Here is a 25,109-nt window from a genome sequence, read left to right on the forward strand (position 1 = left end):
ACCATAATTCTTATTTATCCACATAGAGAACCATATAAGGGATATTTTTTTTTTTTTTTTTTTTTTTGTGGGACCAGTTATATTATATGTAATGACCTTTATTTTACCATAAAATGTAATGTGGAAGAGGAAGGAAAAAAACAAAAATTTGAGGGATAAAATTGGGGAAGAAAAACCAAAACAAACAGCAATTCTAAAATTTGAGGAACTTTGTTTCTACCCCATTCACTTTGTTATTATTTATTTATTTATATATTGCCCTTGGTTCCAGGGCATTTTACATATGATAATAGTAACAGAACATAACACTAACGTAGGAACATTGAACATTACACAGACTAAAGGGGTACTCCAGAGGAAAAAAATAAATAAATTTCAAATCAATTGGTGCCAGAAAGTCTACAGATTTGTAAATTACTTCAATGTAAAAATCTTAATCCCTCCAGTACTTATCAGCTGCTGTACGCTCCAGAGGAAATGTGTAGTTTTTTTTCTAGTCTGACCACAGTGCTCTCTGCTGACACCTCTGTCCATGTCAGGAACTGTCCAGAACATGAGAAAATCCCCATAGCAAACCTATCCTGCTCCGGACAGATCCTGACACAGGTTAACAAAAGTTAAAAGAAGAAAAAATAAATGCTTTGATTATTTGTTTATTTTTTTGTGCCGTGACCTGTAGTTCTTAAAGGTACCATTGTTGATGGGTCTTTTTATTCGCTTTTATTACAGTTTCCCAGCATGTGATGTGATGAAAAAATGTGAAATTTCTGCAATTGGTATTTTTTGTTTGTTCGTGCTAGTGTTTTCCAAACAGTGTGTCTCCAGCTGTTGCAAAACTACAACTCCCAGCATGGTGGGAGTTGTAGCTTTGCAACAGCTGGAGGCACACTGGTTGGAAAAGAATGTCCTAGAGCAGTGGTCTTATACCTGCGGACCTCCAGATGTTGCAAAACTACAACGCCCAGCATGCTGGGAGTTGTAGCTTTGCAACAGCTGGAGGCACACTGGTTGGAAAATAATGTCCTAGAGCAGTGGTCTTATACTTGCGGACCTCCAGATGTTGCAAAACTACAACGCCCAGCATGCTGGGAGTTGTAGCTTTGCAACAGCTGGAGGCACACTGGTTGGAAAATAATATCCTAGAGCAGTGGTCTTCAACCTGCGGACCTCCAGATATTGCAAAACTACAACTCCCAGCATGCCCGGACAGCCAACGGCTGTCCGGGCATGCTGGGAGTTGTAGTTTTGCAACATCTGGAGGTCTGCAGGTTGAAGACCACTGTCCTAGATGATTCTTCCACAGGGGTTTCTTCCTCTTCTGTGTGCTTGAGGATGACTCTTTGTGAGTTGAGGATTTTTTGTTGGCTGTCCAGGCATGCTGGGAATTGTAGTTTTAGTGGTTTACGCCGTTCACGGTGCAGGATCTATAACATTATATTTAAATAGCTCAGACATTTCCGCACTCGGTGATACCACATATGATTTTGTTTTTACTTCATACTTATAAAATCAGACCCCCACTGATCAGCCAGCTAAGAACTCTCCTCTGGACAGCGGATACATTTAACTCTTGGGAAACCATGGCATACCTTATTTTTTGTCATTTTCTACGTATTTATCTTCAATGTTGGAAAACCCCCAAAAATTGTGAAATGCATTTAAAAAAAAATGCTGCCACATCCCATAGACTTGCATTGAGGGGGCATGGCCATGATGTCACAATGGGCGTGGCCGACGGGTGCGAAAACAGCATTCAGAACATTTACTTCCAAACGCTGGCCAGTGGAATGCCCCTTTAACAGAAAATATGGAGTATGTGAAATACGCTGCGTAAGCGCCACATGGGACCATACCCTAAATGCCACTTCTGCCAAGAGAGATATTCCTTCCAATCCCCTTATACACATGCACACTCAGCTCGGCTAAGTGTGCATGACACGTCCCCAGCTCATCTTTCCTGGGGGCCCAAAAAAAAAATAATAATCAGGCGCCAACTTTCCCATAAAAAATTAGAGAAGATGTATTGCAACCATGACTTCACATACAACCCCAGGACAACAGAGCCAATATAATGGCACATAAACCAAAGCCAGGGAAGTTTGGAAAGTTTTTGGTCTTAACATTGTCCTATTTATTGCTATACTGCACATTAAACAAATCCTGGCTAGTTTTTCCATTAGTCAGTAGAGCATGGGATCCCAATGACGGGCGATGAGTTCCTGTGCTGGCGTTTAAGCTTCGCTTTCTTTTGAAGCCCGGCCAAGGCTCTGGTGTTAATGACACTAGCAGGAAATCATAAGGCGGGGGGGGGGGGGGGGGGCAGCTGTGTATTATTCTGGATTTAGCTGTGAACACATCACACAGAAAACATGCGGATCCATTGGGAGCCTGAGATGTGTTAGTGCGGAGGATCACGCTGATAATGACGGAAATAATACTACTCCTCAATGTATGAATTGGAGAAGAACCCATTCCAAAGAAATAAAGACGGGGGAAGAGGTCAGGCATAAAGGTGTAGGACAGACGACTCCAGGGAAGAAGGTTTTATGACACAGCCTCCGAGTTGTGGGGAGGATAAGAATGGCGCAGAGACTTGTTTAGCACGGACTGCAAACCATAAAAATGGAGGGAGGCTGGCAGCTCTATAGGAAACAAATAGGTATTTTAATGTAATTTAACATAGATAGATTCTATAGATAGTTTGCAAAACCAAGACCAAGCCCACTGTGATGGTGTCTTCTGATCTTACTCAACAGAATTTAAAGGGGTACTCCGCCCCTAGACATCTTATCCCCTATCCAAAGGATAGGGGATAAGATGTCTGATCACGGGGGTCGCGGCGCTGGGGACCCCCGCGATCTCGGCTGCGGCACCCCAGATATTTGGAGCGAACTTCGCTCCGTGCCGGATGGCTGGCGATGCGGGGCAGGGGCTCATGACGTCACATAGACCTGCACTGAGGGGGCGTGGCCGCGATGTTACAAGCGGGCGCGGCCGTGACATTACGGGCCTCTGGGGTGACGGCGCTGCACCCGACGCTCTAAACGAACGGCTTTGCTGCCGGGAGATCGTGGGGGCCCCAGCGGTGGGACTCCCGAGATCAGACATCTTATCCCCTATCCTTTGGATAGAGGATAAGAAGTCTAGGGGCAGAGTACCACTTTAAGGGTAAGTTCATACAGACGTATTTTCTTTCAAAAGAGGTACTTTGATGAAAAACCTATTTTTTTTTTTTTTTTTTTTTTGGTGCCAGAACGTTAAACAGATTTGTAAATTACACAATGCAGCCCGGACCTTCTAGGTGAGTAAATAAATAAATATATATACGTGGATCGTGCTTCAATAATAATCAATATTTATTATAAAATATGAATAAGATTAGGCATTTCTCACAGGGCCCTTGTGAGAAGAACATACATATTAAAAGGCAACCTAACAGTATATTTAGGCATATAGTAGTTAAAACTATAATCCTGGCATAAGATAATAATCCTGGCATAGGATAATAAAATAGCAGAATAAGATCTGTACCAAACAAATATGTTAAAGAGTTGCTCTTCTAGATATTTAGGGTAGATATGTCCCTTTTAGATACAGTAGCAAACAGTCTGTAATATTAGAAATTGTTACCGGTCTGTAAATGGTAACTCAGGCGATGGGTGTTGTTCCCGCAATGGCTGAGTGTCCGTGGTGCGCACAGTCCTCTGTGGGGCGCTTCCAATCGTGAGCCTGGTCCAGTATTGTCTGATTGAGCGCGGTGGCAGTCGCTAACGGCTGAGGCGGTGGCAGGCGCCGAAGATCGCAATGATGCCCGGGGACTGCTGGCGCTGGCGTGCGCTGGAGTTGGTATTCCTCACCGCTTTACTGGTTGGTAAACAGGACCGTATACTGGAGGGCTGGAAGTTCACCTCGTGTTGCCGGCGTCTGACGTCAGCTGTAGTCAGAGCCGGGATGGCTGCACCGGGATGGTTACACCGGAATGGATCTGAACTGCTGGACCGGGTAGGTAGCAGAGTAAGAGCGCTGATGATGGTACAGTTCATAAAAGATAACCGGCCTTGAGGTTTGGGGACAGTTCTTCGAAGGTAATACTATGCCAGTAGATGTGCATAAACGACTAGACGCGTTTCAGGGTTGTATAATATAACCCTTTCCTCAGTAGTCATGAAGTCATGTGCATTCATGACTACTGAGGAAAGGGTTATATTATACAACCCTGAAACGCGTCTAGTCGTTTATGCACATCTACTGGCATAGTATTACCTTCGAAGAACTGTGCCCAAACCTCAAGGCCGGTTATCTTTTATGAACTGTACCATCATCAGCGCTCTTACTCTGCTACCTACCCGGTCCAGCAGTTCAGATCCATTCCGGTGTAACCATCCCGGTGCAGCCATCCCGGCTCTGACTACAGCTGACGTCAGACGCCGGCAACACGAGGTGAACTTCCAGCCCTCCAGTATACGGTCCTGTTTACCAACCAGTAAAGCGGTGAGGAATACCAACTCCAGCGCACGCCAGCGCCAGCAGTCCCCGGGCATCATTGCGATCTTCGGCGCCTTCCACCGCCTCAGCCGTTAGCGACTGCCACCGCGCTCAATCAGACAATACTGGACCAGGCTCACGATTGGAAGCGCCCCACAGAGGACTGTGCGCACCACGGACACTCAGCCATTGCGGGAACAACACCCATCGCCTGAGTTACCATTTACAGACCGGTAACAATTTCTAATATTACAGACTGTTTGCTACTGTATCTAAAAGGGACATATCTACCCTAAATATCTAGAAGAGCAACTCTTTAACATATTTGTTTGGTACAGATCTTATTCTGCTATTCTGCTATTTTATTATCCTATGCCAGGATTATTATCCTATGCCAGGATTATAGTTTTAACTACTATATGCCTAAATATACTGTTAGGTTGCCTTTTAATATGTATGTTCTTCTCACAAGGGCCCTGTGAGAAGTGCCTAATCTTATTCATATTTTATAATAAATATTGATTATTATTGAAGCACGATCCATGTATATATATTTATTTATTTACTCACCTAGAAGGTCCGGGCTGCATTGTGTATTTTTGGTTTTCCCTTTTCTAGCAATTAAGGTATAGTTGCTTGCCCAGTTTGACCTCGGTGCGTATTAATTGTGAGCTGCACATACCTATATAATTTTTTCTTTTAGATTTGTAAATTACTTCTATTTAAAAATCATAATCCTTCCAGTATGTATTAGCTGCTGTATCCTACAAAGAAAGTTATTTTCTTTTTGAATTTCTTTTCTGTCTGACCACAGTGCTCTCTGCTGACACCTCTGTCCATGTCAGGAACTGTCCAAAACAGGAGCAAATCCCCATAGCAAACCTCTCCTGCTCTGGACATTTCCTGACAGACAGTGGTGTCAGCAGAGAGCACTGTGGTCAGCAGACAGAAAATAAATTTAAAAAGAAAAGAACTTCCTGTGGAGCATACAGCAGCTGAGAAATACTGGAAGGATAAAGATTTTTAAATAGAAGTAATTTACAAATCTGTTTAATGTTCTGGCACCAGTTGATTTAAAAAATATATATATATATATTTTTTTATCAGAGTATCCTTTTAAATTTGAAGCGTGTTTCCCCTCTACCAGTGTAAAAGAGGCGGGATCTCCACAGCAGATTTTCGGCAGCAGAATATCCGGTGATGATAATTCGATTGTATGTGGCAGATATTTATTCCACAGCGGAGATTCTGATGCCGAAAATTTGCAGCGGAGAGCCCCTGCCCCTTCCAAACTCTGGATGTGACAAGAGATCCACATGATCAGATCCGTTGACGTTTTTTCTGTGGAGAATGCTCAGGAAGAATTCCTATTTATTTCCACATAGTGGATGGGAACAAGATTGCAAAAACAAATATGACTGTATTGGAGGTGGCTTGTCATCAGGCAGCTATTCCTCCTGACTCCCACATACACACGCATGCTCAGCTCAGTTGAGCATCCACATGATATCAACTAAGACAAAGCAAACAATCACCAGACAGATCTGAAAATTCTATCATGTGAACATAGCCTAAAAGGAAAAACCGTCGGAGAAGAGTTGGGATACTTATACTTATATATATATATATATATATATATATATATACACAGTGATCCCTCAACTTACAATGGCCTCAACATACAATAGTTTCAACATACAATGGTCTTTTCTGGACCATCGTAACTTGAAACCAAACTCAACATACAATACTATAGACAGTCGAGATCTGTGAAACTTGTCACAACTGGAGGAACCGACCAATCAGAATGGGCATTCACTGGTAAATCACCTCTATTACTGAAGTGCATGCACTGAATGGCTGTCTGGTAGCGCCCCCTACAGTACAGGGAGGAACTACAAGTTCTGGACTGTTCCTTACCTGTACCAGGGTTAGCTGCTCCTTTTGTACACCAAGTAAGGGCGGCTCCATTTGGGACACTGGGTGTACTGTATAGGACCCAGAAGAAGCTCCTGTCCTCTACATAAACCATTGTTTCCCAACCAGGGTACAAAACTACAACTCCCAGCATGCCCGGACAGCCAACGGCTGTCCGGGCATGCTGGGAATTGGAGTTTTGCAACAGCTGGAGGCACCCTGGTTGGGAAACACTGACAGTGATTACAGCTCCCAGCAGATCTTTCTTACTTTTATATGTAAGGACTTGTCTTATCTATATTAGTTATCTACTTATTTTTCTTTAATCCTCACTTTTTCCTATTTTTGGATGACATTTTGGTGGTTTCAGAACCAATTACCAGGTTTCCATAGAATTATGGTCTCAACATACAATGGTTTCAACATACAATGGCCGTCCCAGAACCAATTAATATTGTAACTTGAGGGACCACTGTATATATATATACACCGGTTCCACACTAATCCCATTCGGGCTGTACGCCTGAGGTATGTCAGTATACCAGCAATAAGGTATACAGGGCGTACCCAAGGCCGTCTACTTTTATTTTGCAGGACTCAAAAGTGTGGTCTTCAGCTGGTATCCTGAACGTTTTGTGGATGGGGCCTTAAAGGGGTACTCCGCTGCTCAGCGTTTGGAACAAACTGTTCCGAACGCTGGAGCCGGCGCAGGGAGCTTTTGACGTCAAAGCCCCACCCCCTCAATGAAAGTCTATGGGAGGGGGCGTGACATCCGTCACGCCCCCTCCCATAGACTTGAATTGAGGGGGTCGGACGTGACGTCATGAGGAAGTGGGGCTATGACGTCGCCGGCTCCAGTGTTCGGAACAGTTTGTTCCAAACGCTGAGCAGCGGAGTATCCCTTTAAATGGTTTCCCAACATCAAATATATGAGTTATATCCTATCCACAGGAAAGGATATAACAAGCTGATCGGTGGGGTCACGACTACTGGGATTTCCACCAATTAGGAGAACGGAGGAAAATTGTCAGCTAAATGACTGCAGTGCAGCGTGTGCGCATGGCCAGCTATCCACTCATTCTCCGGGGCTTCCGAACGTCGCTCAGAAGTCGAAAAATTTGTTGTTGCCATTACCCTTTTTTAGTGTCAGTCTAAGCGTCCATTCACACCACTATACTGCAATATGGCAGGAATATTTAAAAGACCAAGGTTTTCAGGCCGACAATAAAAACTGATACGGTTAAAAAATAAGCAGATCAAAGTCACTATCAGACTCCATCCGGCTCTTTTAAACGAAAGGGAAATGGCGCGGGTCCGGCGGGGATACGGCAGCAGGCGGTTATTGAATTTCCCCGCAGTATTGCAAAATAGTGGTGTAAATGCACCCTAACTTTTCTTTCATACCCATCCCCCCCCCCCCTCCAAACTGGATATTAAGATGTGACCGTGACCTTGACAGGGGATGGTAAGAGAGACGCACGTAAGTAATCTCACTTTGACTCATAGAGAAGAAACATTACAAGAAGTTTATCCGCACCGATCACAACTTCTTCAAAATTATTCTGAAGAGGCAAAAAATGTTTTGTGAGTTTCATACTTGTTGCAACCACAAAACCACACAAAGTCTTCTTCATCTAAGAGACATACAATGTGAGGGAGGTAGGATACTGCCTGCACATACACCCATCATAGGAGAATTGTATGAAAAGATATTTGAGAGCAAGAATGTCCATAGCCTGAGGAAATCCAAGCGCTTGTCCCAAAAAGAAACCCATTCAGTTGACTGGTACTGAGGAATTTTTGTAACAATATAGGGGGGGGGGGGGATTCATCAAAACCTGTGCAAAGGATAAGTTGGCCAGTTGCTTCTTTCATTTTGCAGAGGCCTTGTTAAAAATGAAAGAAGCGATCTGATTGGTTGCTATGGGCAACTGGGCAACTTTTCCTCTGAACAGGTTTTAATAAATCTCCCCTATAGAGAACTAGCTGAGTACCCGGCGTTGCCCGGTTTTTCCTTCCTAATCCTTGTTGTGGAGGAAAATCAACAATGGAGGAAGCTTTTGACTTCATATCCCGTCCTCATATATTGTTGTCATATCCCAACCTTATATCCACTCGTCCTATCTCGACCTCCTATCCCGTCGTCCTATCTCGACCTCCTATCCCGTCCCCCTATCCCGTCCCCCTATCCCGACCCCCTATCCCGACCTCCTATCCCCACCTCCTATCCCGTCCCCCTATCTCGACCTCCTATCACATCGTCCTATCTCAACCTCATATCCCGTCCCCCTATCTCGACCTCCTATCCCGTCCTTATGTCCCATCCTCATATCCTGTCCTCTACATACATTTCCTGTAGATGTGCATGGGATTTTAAGCAAAAACCGCGACCCTCACAAATGGGGGTAGTTAAGGGTTAAATTAACTAACCGATATTTTAAGCGGACGTTTAAGTAACATGTGACCAAATATTATCGAAATATCTCAGGCCGTTTGGAAGTTATGCAGTAACATATATTTCCCATAGACTTATATGGGACTTTAAACAAAAAAAACCTTTTTCACCCCCTTAAGGGTTGAATTTTGAAAAATCCTTTCGTATTCCTCATCTATGTCTTAAAAACAACACCTGTGAAAAAATTCAGCTTTCTAGGTCCAAGGGTTTAGGCTGGGAGTTGATGAGTCAGTGAGTCAGGCCTTCTCTTTATATATATATATATATATATATATATATATATATATACGGTATATATATATAGATATAGATAGATAGATAGATAGATAGATAGATATAGGAGTAGGCCGTGACACCTCTCTAGGCACAGGCCAGGAAAACCACACCATCTTTCCACTGCAGATTTGCGAGGGTGGGAGAATATAGCTTTATTACTACAACAACAACAACATAAACACGTTTCCTCAGAGATCCATTTTAATATAACAGAGTGAGTTACCTTCATTCTCGGAGGGAGGACACTCCACCTTCAGCACCAAGTCAAACGTTCTCTCAGGCTTCTCCCTGCAACAGAAGCAGAATCTCAGCTCTTCTGAACATAACAAATGCACATATGACCCTTTGCAACAACTAGGTTTACTTTATGCAGAGTTGTTCATGATTTATGTTACGACACAAGAACTGTGAATTTATGGAACAGTCCACATCAGGAACTGCTCACAGCAGTAAAAGTTGAGGGCTTCAAAACAGGGTTAGATACATTCCTAGAACAACATAACAATAATTTATATGCAGAAATATAGAATCACATCCCCTCCTCATGCACCCATACCACTTCCCTTCACCTCAATTGAACTTGATGGACACATCTTTTTTTCAACCGTACTACAGTCTCTAAACCATTTTTTATCCCTACTGAACAATATACAGTGACCCCCTCGACCTACGATGGCCCCGACATACAATCATTTCACCATACGATGGTCTCTCAGAGGCCATCGCATGTTGAAGGCAGCATCAACATACGATGCTTTTGTATGTCGGGGCCATCGCATAAACGGCTATCCGGCAGCGCAGACTGCTTCAACTGCCACCGGATAGCCAATTACGGTGCCCCGTGTGCTCCGGTGACGATCACTTACCTGTCCTCGGGGCTCCGGAGCGTCATCTTCGGGATCCCCTGCATCGTCGGCGCTCTCCATCGTCATCATCACGTCGCCATGCACGCCGTCCCGTCATGCAATAGGAGCGGCGTGCGTAGTGACGTGATGACGGCGACGTGAGAGCGACGATCCCGGGCAGCAGAGACGTCCCGGAGCGACGGGGACATCACGGGTACTCGGCGAGAGCGATGGAGCGCAACATCCAGGGCAGTGGTGACGGTCCGGAGCGGCGGGGACAGGCGAGTACAACTTCCTATTCGTTACATTGCACGAATCCCTCAACATACAATGGTTTCAACAAACGATGGTTCATTTGGAACGGATTACCATTGTATGTTGAGGGACCACTGTATAAACCCTGTATAAATACAGAGCAGTTAAAGGACATGTCCACATAGTTAAAGGGGTACTCCGCCCCAAGACATCTTATCCCCTAGCCAAAGGATAGGGGATAAGAGGTCTGATCGCGGGGGTCCCGCTGCTGGGCTGCAGCACCACAGACATCCGGTGCACAGAGCGAATGGGGAAGGCGATCAGATGCCCCTTTTTTCAAAGCTAAATAACCTAAAGTTTATGTGCAAAAAATTTCCGTCCTAAGGGCTCATTAACACGGGCGCATCCACAGCGTATTTTAGGCTACGGATCCGCTGATGATGGTCCCTACAGTGTAACTCAGAAGTGCCTGCTTGGAGCGGCATTCCGTAGCTATGAGCAGACAAACTGCGATGTGCGAGTTGCCGCGCGCATGCGCAGTATACTCGCACACATCGCGGCTGCTCTCGGCCTAACTTAGGGAGCAGGGGGAGCGGCCGCGATGTGTGCCAGTACACCGCACATGCGCGGCGACTCGCACATCGCAGCAGTGTGTCTGCTCATCAGGCTCATCTGAGGCACCAACTAGGGGGTCCATGGTCGGCAGATCCGCAGCATAAAATAGGCTGTGGATCCACTTATCTGAACATACCCTTACGGTGCGTTCACACGTGCGTATTGTATCTGCAGATTTGCTGCTGCAGATTTTGCTACTCATTGACTTCAATGGGCAGTTAAATCTGCTGAAGCAAATCTGCAGCAGAAAATACGCATGTGTGAACGCACCTTAAGGGTACGTTCCCACACGGCGTATTTTGCTGCGTATTTGCTGCGTATTTGGTGCTGCGTATTTTCCTACCCATTGACTTCAACAGAGAAAATAAAATACGCAGCAGCAAATACGCCGTGTGGGAATGTACCCTAAGGGTCTATTCACACGGCAGAATTTCCGCTTGCACAATTCCGCCTCAAAATTAAAGCCCATAGGCCACTACGGGATTGCGCACTCCCATTCACACTTCTGAATTTCCGCTTGCAGAAATTCAGAAGTGTGAATGGGAGTGCGCAATCCCATAGAAGTCTATGGGCTTTAATTGAGGCGGAATTCCGCAAGCGGAAATTCTGCCGTGTGAACAGACCCTTAGTACGACTCAGGAAATCTACAACATTTCTACTAGGTGTTCATTAACCCTATAAGTGTAGGGTCACACAAAGCGCACCCGCAGCCTATTTTTAGCACTCTGAAATCCGCTGTGGACATGCTATGTGTGAACAGACCCAAAATGTCCAAAAATAGGAAGAATACATAATGGCCCTGATTTATCAAAATGGGTGAAAAAAAAATAAAAATAAACTGCAGGAATTTTTGCCCATAGCAACCAATCACAGCTCAGCTTTCACTTTACCAGAAGCTCGTTAAAATAGGAACGCTGATCTGTGATTGGTCACTAAGGGCAAAATCAGGGCCACCGTGTTCACACTTGGGGTCAGTGGTCACTAATCTGGTATACGCTGCACTATGGGGGAGGTTTATCAAAACCTGTCCAGAGGAAAAGTTGCTCAGTTGCCCATAGCAACCAATCAGATCGCTTCTTTCATTTTTAACAAGGCCTCGGCAAAATGAAAGAAGCGATCTGATTGGTTGCTATGGGCAACTGGGCAACTTTTCTACTAGGTGTTCATTAACCCTATAAGTGTAGGGTCACACAAAGCGCACCCGCAGCCTATTTTTAGCACTCTGAAATCCGCTTTGGACGTGCTATGTGTGAACAGACCCAAAATGTCCAAAAATAGGAAGAATACATAATGGCCCTGATTTATCAAAATGGGTGAAAAAAAAGAAAAATAAACTGCAGGAATTTTTGCCCATAGCAACCAATCACAGCTCAGCTTTCACTTTACCAGAAGCTCGTTAAAATAGGAACGCTGATCTGTGATTGGTCACTAAGGGCAAAATCAGGGCCACCGTGTTCACACTTGGGGTCAGTGGTCACTGATCTGGTATACGCTGCACTATGGGGGAGGTTTATCAAAACCTGTCCAGAGGAAAAGTTGCCCAGTTGCCCATAGCAACCAATCAGATCGCTTCTTTCATTTTTAACAAGGCCTCGGCAAAATGAAAGAAGCGATCTGATTGGTTGCTATGGGCAACTTTTCCTTTGAAACTTTTCCTATTTCGTCGTATGGCGCCCTCTCATTATAGTGCATGAGTGATATTCTGCTATTATTATGCAGGTCTCATGCAAAATGACCTGACAAATATTGATCTCCGCTCTGTCGTGTTCTGACATTTTATCCATACCGATATAGCTGCTGGGAATACGAGCGGCCACAAAGAGAAAAGATGTTAGGGCTTCTCGGGCTGCATTTTACTAGGGTCTGGGAATTTATTTTATTTTTTTCCACCAAGTTCCCAATTTAGAAACTGGCTCAGGAAAAAAAAAAAAAAAAACTGCGACCAGTGAGAACGCCGGGAATTTTACACAGCGCAGAAAGAAGCTTGTGCCAACTCTGCAACGGGCACTAGTCCAGGGATCGTATGTAACAAGGGCAGTGGCACCGTGTGATGGAGGACATGGACAGACAGAGGTCACATAGAGCTGAGCAAACAGAGGCAAACGGTACGAGGGTGCACGCACACCATGTTTTTGCTCTACAGTTCCCGTATACGGTTTCAAGTTAAAAACCGTACGGAACTGTATAGAAAACCGTATGCATTGACTTAACATTGTGAGCCACATGTCAAACACATCATTCGGTTTAGTCCGTTTTGAGTCCTATGCGGTTTTGTCCGTTTTTTTTTACTCGTACCCAAAACCGTTGCCTACCACGTGTTTTGGTCCGGTTGAAAAATCATATTTTTTTTTTTTTTTTTTACATGGGAGTCAATGGGAACCATATAGAACCGCATGCATACAGTTCCATCCGGTTTGCAGTCTTTTCTTGGAATTTCAATCAAACAAGTGAAACTTTATTCAAAATGGAGTGAAAATGTAAAACATATAGTTTTTTTTTTTCTAAAAAACGGATGCAACCGGACATAATTTTTCAAACCATATACGTTTTTTAACCATATACGGGTTGAAATTTATACACACGGTTTTATACAGTTTAGTCCAGAATCTATTTTTCATCAAAAACCTGATACTGGAACTGTATTGCAAAAACGTGGTGTGCATGCACCCTGGAGACAGTGCTTTACAAGCAGAGAGCCTCCAGCTGTTGCAAAACTACAACTCCCAACATGCCCGAGAGAGAGAGATCATTTTGCAACAGCTGTAAGCACCCTGATTAGAAAACACTGATCTTTTGAATGGATGCAGCTTTTTTATGCTGCAATAATGGGTGGGGTGGCTAATGTGTGGAATGGAGGAATGTACCTTCACACTTGCAAGCATGGAACTATGGGATGTGTAGTTTAAGAGACCGAACTCCAACAGGAAATACCCAGTGCACAAAAAGTTAGCCTGGCAGGTATGTACTAAAATCATGTTATAGTGGATAACCCCTTTAAATCTTGCAATGGATTTAAATAATTCCTAGATTCTCCATAACTCACCCAGCAGCTTATTCTGAATGAGATATCTACTTTTTGGAACATTGTGTCCACATGAGACAGGTACATAGAGGAAATAAAGCGACCCCTGATCCCCATTCCTGTCACTATCTCACCCCCTGTCGATAACAAAATTTCCCATTATTACTGTTATTTTTCTCAGTCACTGAAGCAGAACAATGGAAATAAAAGTGCCCAAAAAATGCCATATTCTCCATGAAGACTTTTTTTTTGGGCCAAAAGCGCTGCAGCTTATATGTAAGCCATATGTCAAGCGCATCATCAGAATTATTCCGTTTTGAGTCTTATATGGTTTTGTCCGATTTTTTACTCGTTCCCAAAACCGTAGCCTACCACGGTTTTTGGTCCGGGTGAAAACCCGTATACGTTTTTTTTTAACGTGGGAGTCAATGGGAACCGTACAGAACCGTATGTGCGTACGGTTCCATCCGGTTTGCACCATACGGTTTTTGACTTTGCAGAGGTTCTTTTTTTTCTGGAATTTCAATCAAACAAGTGAAACTTTAGTCCTAAAAGATGGATGCAACCGGACATCATTTTTCAAACCATATACGGTTTTTAACCGTATACTGGTTGAAATTTATACACACGTTTTGATACAGTTTAGTCCAGGTTTTAAGGAATTCGTTTTTCATCAAAAACCTGATACGGGAACTGTATTGCAAAAACGTAAGTTGCTTTTTTTTTTTTTTTATGGTATTTCCCCTCCCCCCAACTCCTAAATGGAAATCCTTGACTCACAAAGATGACTGGTAATGAGAAAAACACAGGGAATAAAAATGCCAAATAAAAAAACACCTTTGCAAACATACCGTACACTATGAAAAAAAAAAAAAGGCACAAAAACTGCATCTTAGATTAGAAAAATGAAGAGGCGTTTCTTCCAGGCCACAAAGAAAAGAAAAAACCCCTAAAGCTGTGTCTATTCATAGCATTAGCTTTATTTCTACTATATTTCTAGTTCAGACTTATTACTCAGCAGCTTCTCCAGGTTCATGTTCCTTTAGGCTAGGGCTGCGCCTAAACTTTTTATTACTCACTACAAAAATATTATGTGATATGAGGCACTGAGTGGCGAAAACTGCTCCATGATTGAGATGAAACGTTACAGTAAAAATAAAAAAATAATAATTATACATATATATATATATATATATATATTTACACACACACACACACACATACATTAATGATTAACATGATTCCTGGGATCTGTGCACCCTCTTATTGTTGGATTACTTTGCACAGCACCCTCCATACCATGCAAAACTACAACTCCCAGCATGTCCAGACAGCCAAAACACTGGTCCATACAATCTAGGGTGGTTTGTCTTTTCCCCCACGTATTATGTATGCTTCCTTATGCCTGTAGTTCACATATGGAAGCTCCTTAAAACAAATGTATCGTCATTTTTTAATGGGGACATCTGCAGATTTACTAACAAAAAATCTAGGCAAGCATCGAGCACGTGCGGCTCCCCAGGCCTGGCCGTCACAGGACAGTGGTAGAGCTGCACACCATTGTGGCGACCAGAGTGTTTTCTTCTTACACTACAATAACCAAATAAAGCCCCTGTACATACAGTACGTAACACTCTAAGGCCTCGTTCACATCACGTTTGGTGCCTCTGAGGCACGGATACATGGGAAAAATTTCAAAATGACCTAACACATAAAAACAGGGTGCTCCATAGTGTAGTAAATGCAAGATGATAATTAGCGGGGAGGCAAACAACAACAAATGCGCTTACCCCTCAAGGTTGTGTACCCCATACACAACCATGGACAGAGCTTAAATAAATAGGTGTCCTGCAGCCTTTCCACCTGAGTAACCAACGATGTATGGAGAAAGCTTGCTTCAAAAACGAGATGGATCAACACAGTGCTGGACACGATCAGGCCTGATGAAGCAGCCAGCTGTGCTGCGAAACGCATAGCATTCTGGGTAAATAAAGTTTTCCAACAACCTACCTCCTGATGGATCAACACAGTGCTGGACACTATCAGGAGGTAGGTTGTTGGAAAATATTATTTACCCAGAATGCAACGCGTTTCGCAGAACAGCTGGCTGCTTCATCAGGCCTGATAGTGTCCGTGTTGATCCATCTAGTTTTTGAAGCAAGCTTTCTCCATACAAAATGACCTATTGACGTCTCTGTGGTCATACAGGCCCTGGCCCTATTCATTTCAATGGCCCAAGAGTTGTCAGGTAGTGACTGCGTTCTGGTCATTTTCCCAACATATCCAAGTTTTGTTTTAGACTGAAAAACACTGTAAGCCACGTTTCTCAAGACAGAATCAAATGAAATGACCCGAGCATAGTCACTACATGAGTACGTTTGGGCCATTAAAACGAATAGGGACCTGTATCTGTCTGAGCAGGGATACGTCGCCATGTCATGTTCTCGAAGTATCTGTGCCTGGAGGCACCAAATGTGATGTAAACCTAGCCTTACATTAGTCTTATTGGCCTCCAGTGTAGCCCTGCCTCCATGATAATAAGCCAAGTAAAAGGCATAGTAAACGAGCGCTGATCTCATAGATTAGGCAAGAGTCAGGCAGTAATGCAGCACTATGAGATTAGTTTCTCTAAGATTCTAGATCAGTGTTTCCCAACCAGGGTGACTCCAGCTGTAGCAAAACTACAACTCCCAGCATGCCAGGACAGCCAAAGGCTGTCCTGGCATGCTGGGAGTTGTAGTTTTGCAACGACTGGAGGCACCCTGGTTGGGAAACACTGTTCTAGAGTCCCATTCAAAACAGTATTCTGAACAAGTAAGTGGCAAAGTCGATAATAATGAAGGTCAACGATTTTTATTATCGATTAACTGGTCAGTCGATTAGTCAGTCTGTCCGCATGCATTGTATTATGACCACTGCTAATAGCCGGCATGGAACGATCTCCGCTGCCTATAAACCATTTGGATGCAGCTGTCAAAAATGACATCGGCATTTAAATGGCCGGTCTATGCCACATTGTTGGTTTGGATCTGCTGCAGATCCACTGTTATAGCAGTCAGAGGCCTTTGTTAGGCCTCCTTGACTGTTGGTACTCTATTATTGATACAGTCTGCCAATGGAAGGCCCTACCAACGGAGCGCTGATCTAATGGATCAATGCAAAACATACGTATCGAAAGATTGCTCAATGAAAAACAAGAGGAGAAAGAGCGGGTGTTTGCTTCTGTATTTTCAACGAGCACAAAAGATGAGACTCCCAAAGCATCACAGATGTTCCACCAGGAAATGCTCTCACCTTTTATAGTTGTGCAAAAATAGGCACAACTCTAGTATGCGTAAATCATGGGATGATCAATGCCATGTGGATTCAGCCACGGATCCAACCCGGATCAAAAGAAGGAGCCAAGAGAAAGTTTGGACGATGCCGAAAAGATTTCTACAGAACCGGAGCGCAAACAATACAGAGACTCCAGAGTCTTATGTAGTCAAATTGTATTAATATGTAACGCGTTTCGGCTCTGTACCATCAGGTTTCTAGGGCCGAAACATTTTGCATGTTGATAACATTTTACCACAAGACGCCGGAGTCCCTAATCAAGAAACTCATCGTAAACATCGGATGACTGTTTGTGATCTGGTTCTGTGGAAATTTTCTAGGCTTGGTCCAAGTTCTCATTGAATGATTGCTCCTACAAGTCCCCTAGGGCAGTGTTTCCCAACCAGGGTGCCTCCAGATGTTGCAAAACTACAGCTCCCAGCATGTCTGCCCAGGCATACTGGGTGTTGTAGTTTTGCAACACCTGGAGGCACCCTGGTTGGGAAATACTGCCCTGGGGGGGGATGGGGGGGACTAAAAGTTTAAAGACAAGGAAATAAATAAATAAAAAAATTAAAAATATAAATAAACCCTTGCAAAAATAAGAATTCAAATGCCCATATTCCATTAAAAAAGTAAACAAAAAAGAAAAAAAAAATATTTACTAATGTGTGTGGAATTGTATGAACTATTAAAATATAAAGTGATCAAAAAACCAAATCTTCTCCGAAATAGTACAGATAAAAACTACAAATGCCCTAACACAGCTTCATAGAAGAACATTGTGATGTCATTATAATTTTTTTGTCAATATTTAAGGATGCGTTCACACGGCCGTCTGTCCCCGTTTTTTTATCCCCATTTCAGTTCCGTTCTTGCAGGCTGTAAGTGGATTAAAAACAGTTTAAAAAAAAAAATCCCATTCATGTCAATGGGATTTTTTTACAATCTGTTTACATCCGCTTGCACCAGCCTGTGCTCATTTCCGTTTTTTTGATGGCAGAAAAAGCGGCACATGCAGTATTTTTTCTTCCGTCAAAGAACACGGAAGAAAAATGGATACAGTCAATTTAACATTGAAGTCTATGGAAAATGGTTGAGCCTTTAATGTCATCCGTTTGCATCCGTTTTTTTCAATCAGTTTTTACTTCTGAGCATGCTCAGAACCCCAAAAAAATTTTTTTTTGGGGGGGGGGGGTTTATTAACTAAACAATAATGGATACAAACGGATAACATCCGTTATTGTCTGTTTTTTTTTTCTTAAGTCCATTTATTTATTTTTTGTCAGGAGAAGATCGGGACGGGTCTAGACGGCCGTGTGAATGCAGCCTAAATGTTGTAAAACATAACAAACACAAATAGGGTATTATGGCAATCACACCGGCCTGATAGATAACAGTTGAGTTGTGTAATGTAACAGTTGTACAGTTGAGTTGTGCAATATTGTGAACGTATAATTTGAGTTTTTTTATTCTGCAGTTTATTCGCTTTTTTATTTATCTGATTATTCTTAAAGATAATCGTTCAACTAAGCGATTACGAAAATGTTCCGCTGCAGTCCTACCCAGATGTATGCATTCGCCTAACTATATCGAGCCCTAAAAGAACTAGAGAATAAAAGAAGAATTTAGCATGTGGCGTTGTTTTTCTTTGGTATACAGTTCTATTGAAGTGTAGTCTACGGCTCCTTTCAATACGTTGTCTGTAAGGTGTGCGCATAGAGACTGTACGACTCCGTACAGCAAGTCCATGTGCGGCTGATACTTCCACTGGGAATCGATAGTAGGGTTGGCGAGTATTACATATATATATGTCACCACTATATTCATTCCTCCGACTATGAAAGGGGCAAAATACGCAGTGAACATTCGCAACAGAGATTGATCTACTAAAGGTTTTACAATCTGAACTGTAGATCAATCTTCATGCTTAAAAAGTTCAGCAGAACGTGTAAAATCCCATCTGCGTGCCTAGTACCTGTAATCCCGAGGAATTTACCTGAGAAAATCCAGAGGTAAAGATCTGTAACAAATCCTTCCTATGGAGCCGTACAAGCCCCATCATACTGTGTACAGAAGCATAGAAACATAGAGTGAGTCGGCAGATAAGAACCATTCAGCCCATCTAGTCTGACTAATATTCTAAATACTATCAATACTCCCTGTTCCTATCTTAAATCTCCCCCTTTAAGTGCACTTAATGTTTTTGAGCGCGTCTTGCGGATTTATATATTAGGGGAGCTATCTATATGGCTGTAGAGTGAATATATGTATACAGCCATGACCCAATACTACATCAAGGTATATGGTTAAACATAGAATATGTCGGCAGATAAGAACCATTTGGCCCATCTAGTCTGCCCAATAATCTGAATACTATAAATAGTCCCTGGCCCTGTCTTATATGAAGGATATCCTTATGCCCATTTTATATGAAGGATAGCCTTATATCTATCTCTATCTTATATAAGGAATAGCCTTATACCTATCCCTATCTTATATGAAGGATAGCCTTATACCTATCCCTATCTTATATGAAGGATAGCCTTATACCTATCCCTATCTTATATAAAGGATAGCCTTATATCTATCTCTATCTTATATGAAGGATAGCCTTATACCTATCCCTATCTTATATGAAGGATAACCTTATGCCCATCTCTATCTTATATAAAGGATAGCCTTATGTCTATCGCTATCTTATATGAAGGATAGCCTTATGTCTATCCCTATCTTATATGAATTATAGCCTTATGTCTATCCCCATCTTATATGAAGGATAGTCTTATACCTATCCCTATCTTATATGAAGGAAAGCCTTATGCCTGTCCCTATCTTATATGAAGGATAGCCTTATACCTATCTCTATCTTATATGAAGGAAAGCCTTATGCCTGTCCCTATCTTATATGAAGGATAGCCTTATACCTATCTCTATCTTATATGAATTATAGCCTTATGCCTATCCCTACCTTATATGAAGGATAGCCTTATGTATATTTCTATCTTATATGAAGGATAGCCTTATGTATATCCCTATCTTATATGAAGGATAGCCTTATACCTATCCCTATCTTCTATGAAGGATAACCTTATACCTATCTCTATCTTATATGAAGGATAGCCTTATGCCTATCCCTATCTTATATGAAGGATAGCCTTATGTTTATCCCTATCTTATATGAAGGATAGCCTTATACCTATCCCTATCTTCTATGAAGGATAACCTTATACCTATCCCTATCTTATATGAAGGATAGCCTTATGCCTATCCCTATCTTATATGAAGGATAGCCTTATACCTATCCCTATCTTCTATGAAGGATAACCTTATACCTATCCCTATCTTATATGAAGGATAGCCTTATGCTTATCCCTATCTTATATGAAGGATAGCCTTATGCTTTTCCCATGCATGCTTAAACTCCTTCACTGTATTTGCAGCGACCACTTCTACAGGAAGGCTATTCCATGCATCCACTACTCTCTCAGTAAAGTAACACTTCCTGATATTACTGCAGAAACCTTTCCCCTCTAATATAAAACTATGTCCTCTTGTGGCAATTTTGATGCCAAAATAGGTTTTCTGTAGAATTTGTACGTAATCCAAGAGTAATACTGTAACATTCTTACACCTCTGCATAAAGTTGGAAGCAGCATAGGTTGTAACCTGTAAGGTGATACCATTGAAGTTCCATACTATACAGAGCTTTAGTTGGGCCAGGTGAGAGAGCCCTTAGGTCAGTGTCTTCAGCTGCTGCAAAACTACAACTCCCAGCATGCCCGGACAATCAACAGCTGTCCAGGCATGGCATGCTGGGAGTTGTAGTTTTGCAATAGCTGGAGTCAAACTGTTTGGTAAACACTGCTTTAGGCCTTACAAGAGCTGGATTTATTAAGAATGTCTGCATCGAAATGACATGACGCAGTAAATAGCATGTCTGCAAAACTGCTCACATGCTACGCAAACATTTTGTATGAAAAAAAAAGGAAATGAGGAGAAAAAATGCACTGCCCTCAACCATGGATCTAAGGACCAGATTGTCATTGGGACCCATCATGCTTTTAGTTTAGGTCATTATACCTTAACCCCTTAAGGACTCAGGGTTTTTCCGTTTTTGCACTTTCGTTTTTTCCTCCTTACCTTTTAAAAATCATAACCCTTTCAATTTTCCACCTAAAAATCCATATGAGGGCTTATTTTTTGCGTCACCAATTCTACTTTGTAATGACATCAGTCATTTTACCCAAAAATTCACGACGAAACGAAAAAAATAATAATTGTGCGACAAAATCGAAGAAAAAACGCCATTTTGTAAATTTTGGGGGCTTCCGTTTCTGCGCAGTGCATATTTCGGTAAAAATTACACCTTAACATTATTCTGCAGGTCCATACGGTTAAAATGATCCCTACTTATATAGGTTTGATTTTGTCGGACTTCTGGAAAAAATCATAACTACATACAGGAAATTTATACGTTTAAAAATGTCCTCTTCTGATCCCTATAACTTTTTTATTTTTCCACGTACAGGGCGGTATTTTTGCGCCGTGATCTGAAGTACGATTGGTACAATTTTTGTTTTGATCAGACTTTTTGGTCACTTTTTATTCATTTTTTAATGGTATAAAAAGTGACCAAAATACGCTTTTTTGGACTTTGGAATTTTTTGGCGCGTACGCCATTGACTGTGCGGTTTAATTAATGATATATTTTTATAGTTCGGAAATTTACGCACGCGGCGATACCACATATGTTTATTTTTATTTACACTGATTTTTTTATGGGAAAAGGGGGGTGATTCAAACTTTTATTAGGGAAGGGGTTAAATGACCTTTATTAACACTTTTTTAAAAAAAAAATTTTTTTGCAGTGTTATAGGTCCCATAGGGACCTATAACACTGCACACACTGATCTCCTATGCTGATCACTGGCCTGTATTAACACGCCTGTGATCAATGTTATCGGCGCTTGACTGCTCCTGCCTGGATCTCAGGCACGGAGCAGTCATTCGTCAATCGGACACAGAGGAGGCAGGTAAGGGCCCTCCCGGTGTCCTGCAAGCTGTTCGGGATGCCGCGATTTCACCGTAGCGGTCCTGAACAGCCCGACTGACTAGCCGGGATACTTTCACTTTAGAAGCGGCGGTCAGCTTTGACCGCCGCTTCCAAAGGGTTAATACCGCACATCGCCGCGATCGGCGATGTGTGGTATTAGCCGCGGGTCCCGGCTGTTGATGAGCGCCGGGATCGACGTGATGTAATGCGGGAGCCGGCGCAGGACGTAAATATACGTCCTGCGTCGTTAAAGGGTTAAAAGGGGTACTCCGGTGGAAAACTTTTTTTTATTTATTTATTTTTTTTATATCAACTGGTTCCAGAAAGTTAAACAGATTTGTAAATTACTTATATTAGAAATTTTTTACCCTTCCAGTACCTGTTAGCAGCTGTATGCTACAAAGGAAATTCTTTTCTTTTTGAATTTCTTTTTTGTCTTGTCCACAGTGCTCTCTGCTGACACCTGATGCCCGTATCAGGAACTGTCCAGAGCAGGAGAAAATCCCCATAGCAAACCTATGCTGCTCTGGACAGTTCCTTACACGGACAGAGGTGTCAGCAGAGAGCACTGTGGACAAGACAAAAAAGAAATTCAAAAAGAAAAGACTTTCCTCTGTAGCCTACAGCTGCTAAAAAGTACGGAAAGGATTAAGATTTTTAATAGAAGTCATTTACAAATCTGTTTAACTTTCTGGCATCAGTTCATTTTTTTTTTTAAAGTACCCCTTTAAACTGGCATTGTACTAGGCCGGAGCCTGCCCGGAGTGGAGAAGAAGGACAGCCCGGACCGGTTCACTCTTCACCCGGAACGCCCCCGGACACTACAGGAACGATGGATGGATGGCCCGGACCACCCCCATTACGGGTAAGTTTAATTTTTTTATTGACTCGGAGGGTGGGGGAGGGGCCCGACCGGTATAGCGGTATGGGCAAAAATCCATACCGGTATACCGCCCAGCATGACGGTGGGGGGTGCGACGCGGTGGGTCGGGGGTGCGCCGGGTCGGGGGGGGCGCGGGTGCGGTGGGGGCGGTGCTGGGGCGGGGCATTATCGGCAAGGTAATTGCCGATACCGATAATGCCCAAAATCGTGATTATCGGCCGATAATATCGGCCATACCGATAATCGGTCGATCCCTAATTAAAAGTGTAATAAAAATAAATAAATAACGGTGCTACACACATAAAAATTAGATGTACATGGTCAGGATTAGGTACTGAGTGATATATTTAAAAAAAAAAAATTATATTTATTATAATTTATAGTAATACATTTGTAATAATATTAAAATTTATATTTATTATAATTTATTGGATTTGACTGGTACACTTTAACTTTCTGGAGCCAGTTAAAATAAAAAATAAAAAAATATTTTTTTTCCTGGAATACCCCTTTAAAATACTTTGCCGGGAGAATTACATAGTAAACGTCAGAGAATAGCTTCTATGCCAGTGTTTCCCAACCAGGGTGCCTCCAGCTGTTGCAAAACTACAACTCCCAGCATGCCCGGACAGCCGTTGGCTGTCCGGGCATGCTGGGAGTTGTAGTTTTGCAACAGCTGGAGGTACCCTGGTTGGGAAACACTGTTCTATGCGGTATATATTCTGAGTAGCGAGCGGTCCTGCTGACTCAGGCGTCTATTCCTGTCCGCCCCCTCCTGCCGTGGTTATTATTAGATCGAGCTAAAACACTATTTTACGACTTGATCTCTAATATCCCTCATCTACATTATCGATGCGCTCACGTCTGACTGGAAACCAAAATCTGTCACACTATATTAACTTTTGACAGGTGCATGTGTAGTGGGTAAACAGGCTGCAGCGAGAGTGAATCAGTCATGTCAGTGACAGGTGGGGAGAATGAGAGAGTCCTGAGAAGGAGTAAGCAGGCGTGCTGGCTGCGCCCTCCGAGACATGCCTGACCCATCAGCGCCGAGGTTCAGGACAGCAATGACCCGTCTCTACCCTCAGATGTTCTCGATGCCACTCACTGAACACAGAAACGAAAAAATGCTTAGCAGGCTCCCAGAACAAAGAATTGATTTCCATGGGATTCTGCCACATTGTGCACATCCTAGTAGGAAAAAAGTTTAAAAAAAGAGGAGGACAGCGCCTCGTGTAATACCTAAGGCACCAGTGTCCAAACAAGGACAGGGAAAGGTCGGCTCCTCAAGATGGCCGCTCACCTGGTCACAGAAGTAATGTGCATATCACCCCCACTGGGGTACCAGCGTTATGGTTAGCTGCTGTTTAGGCCTTAAAATGTGAGTGACTGCCGCTGTATACTGCTGAGTGTCGGCACAAGAGATAAACACCAAACAAAATGTTGGTATATATCTCCTTCTCAGCATACTGGCTAAGGAGCTGTCCCAAGGAGTTCTGTTTATTATACGGAAGTACATCGTTTTTTTACAGTTGACAAAAAGGGGAGGTTAGTTATCATGTCAAAATTATCATGTTATATTTTGATTGGTTATTTGAGTATTGCGTCTGTATATATTAGCATATTAAGCATTCATTTCTTAGCCATAGGTCCCTTATGTTGCCATCTCCCTATTCTACCAGAAAATTCCGGATGTATCTGTCCTTCTGCACAGTCTATATTTCTTCAGATGTTTTGTCTCTAACTCCCAACTTCTTCTTTACCTTGCGTCTTTTGGCCTGATATGTCTCATAAGGAAAATAATGTTTTTCTGCAGCATATTAGCATATATATATATATATATATATATATATATATATATATAAGTAACCAAAATCATAATGGTCATCCTTATCACCAGTAGTCTTGTGGAAGCGAAATGCTGGGCCCAAAGGTGGAATGGGAAAGAAGGAAGGAACTCCCATGTGAAACATGAAGAAATTAGA

At 42.6% G+C, this 25,109-nt stretch overlaps 1 protein-coding gene across 3 annotated transcripts in view; it reads right to left on the reverse strand.

Annotated features, from left to right (window-relative positions):
- The window catches only part of DENND1B (DENN domain containing 1B), a 253,388-nt gene that overhangs the window by 213,303 nt on the left and 14,976 nt on the right, over nucleotides 1–25,109 (reverse strand). For all 3 annotated transcript variants that reach the window (XM_056523457.1, XM_056523454.1, XM_056523456.1), the window contains exon 2: nucleotides 9,357–9,421. In XM_056523457.1, coding sequence (XP_056379432.1) covers nucleotides 9,357–9,421 — 65 coding nt within the window. The remainder of the gene's footprint in view (nucleotides 1–9,356; nucleotides 9,422–25,109) is intronic.

The sequence above is a fragment of the Hyla sarda genome, chromosome 6 (genome assembly GCF_029499605.1).
Source record: "Hyla sarda isolate aHylSar1 chromosome 6, aHylSar1.hap1, whole genome shotgun sequence".
NCBI lineage: Eukaryota > Metazoa > Chordata > Amphibia > Anura > Hylidae > Hyla > Hyla sarda.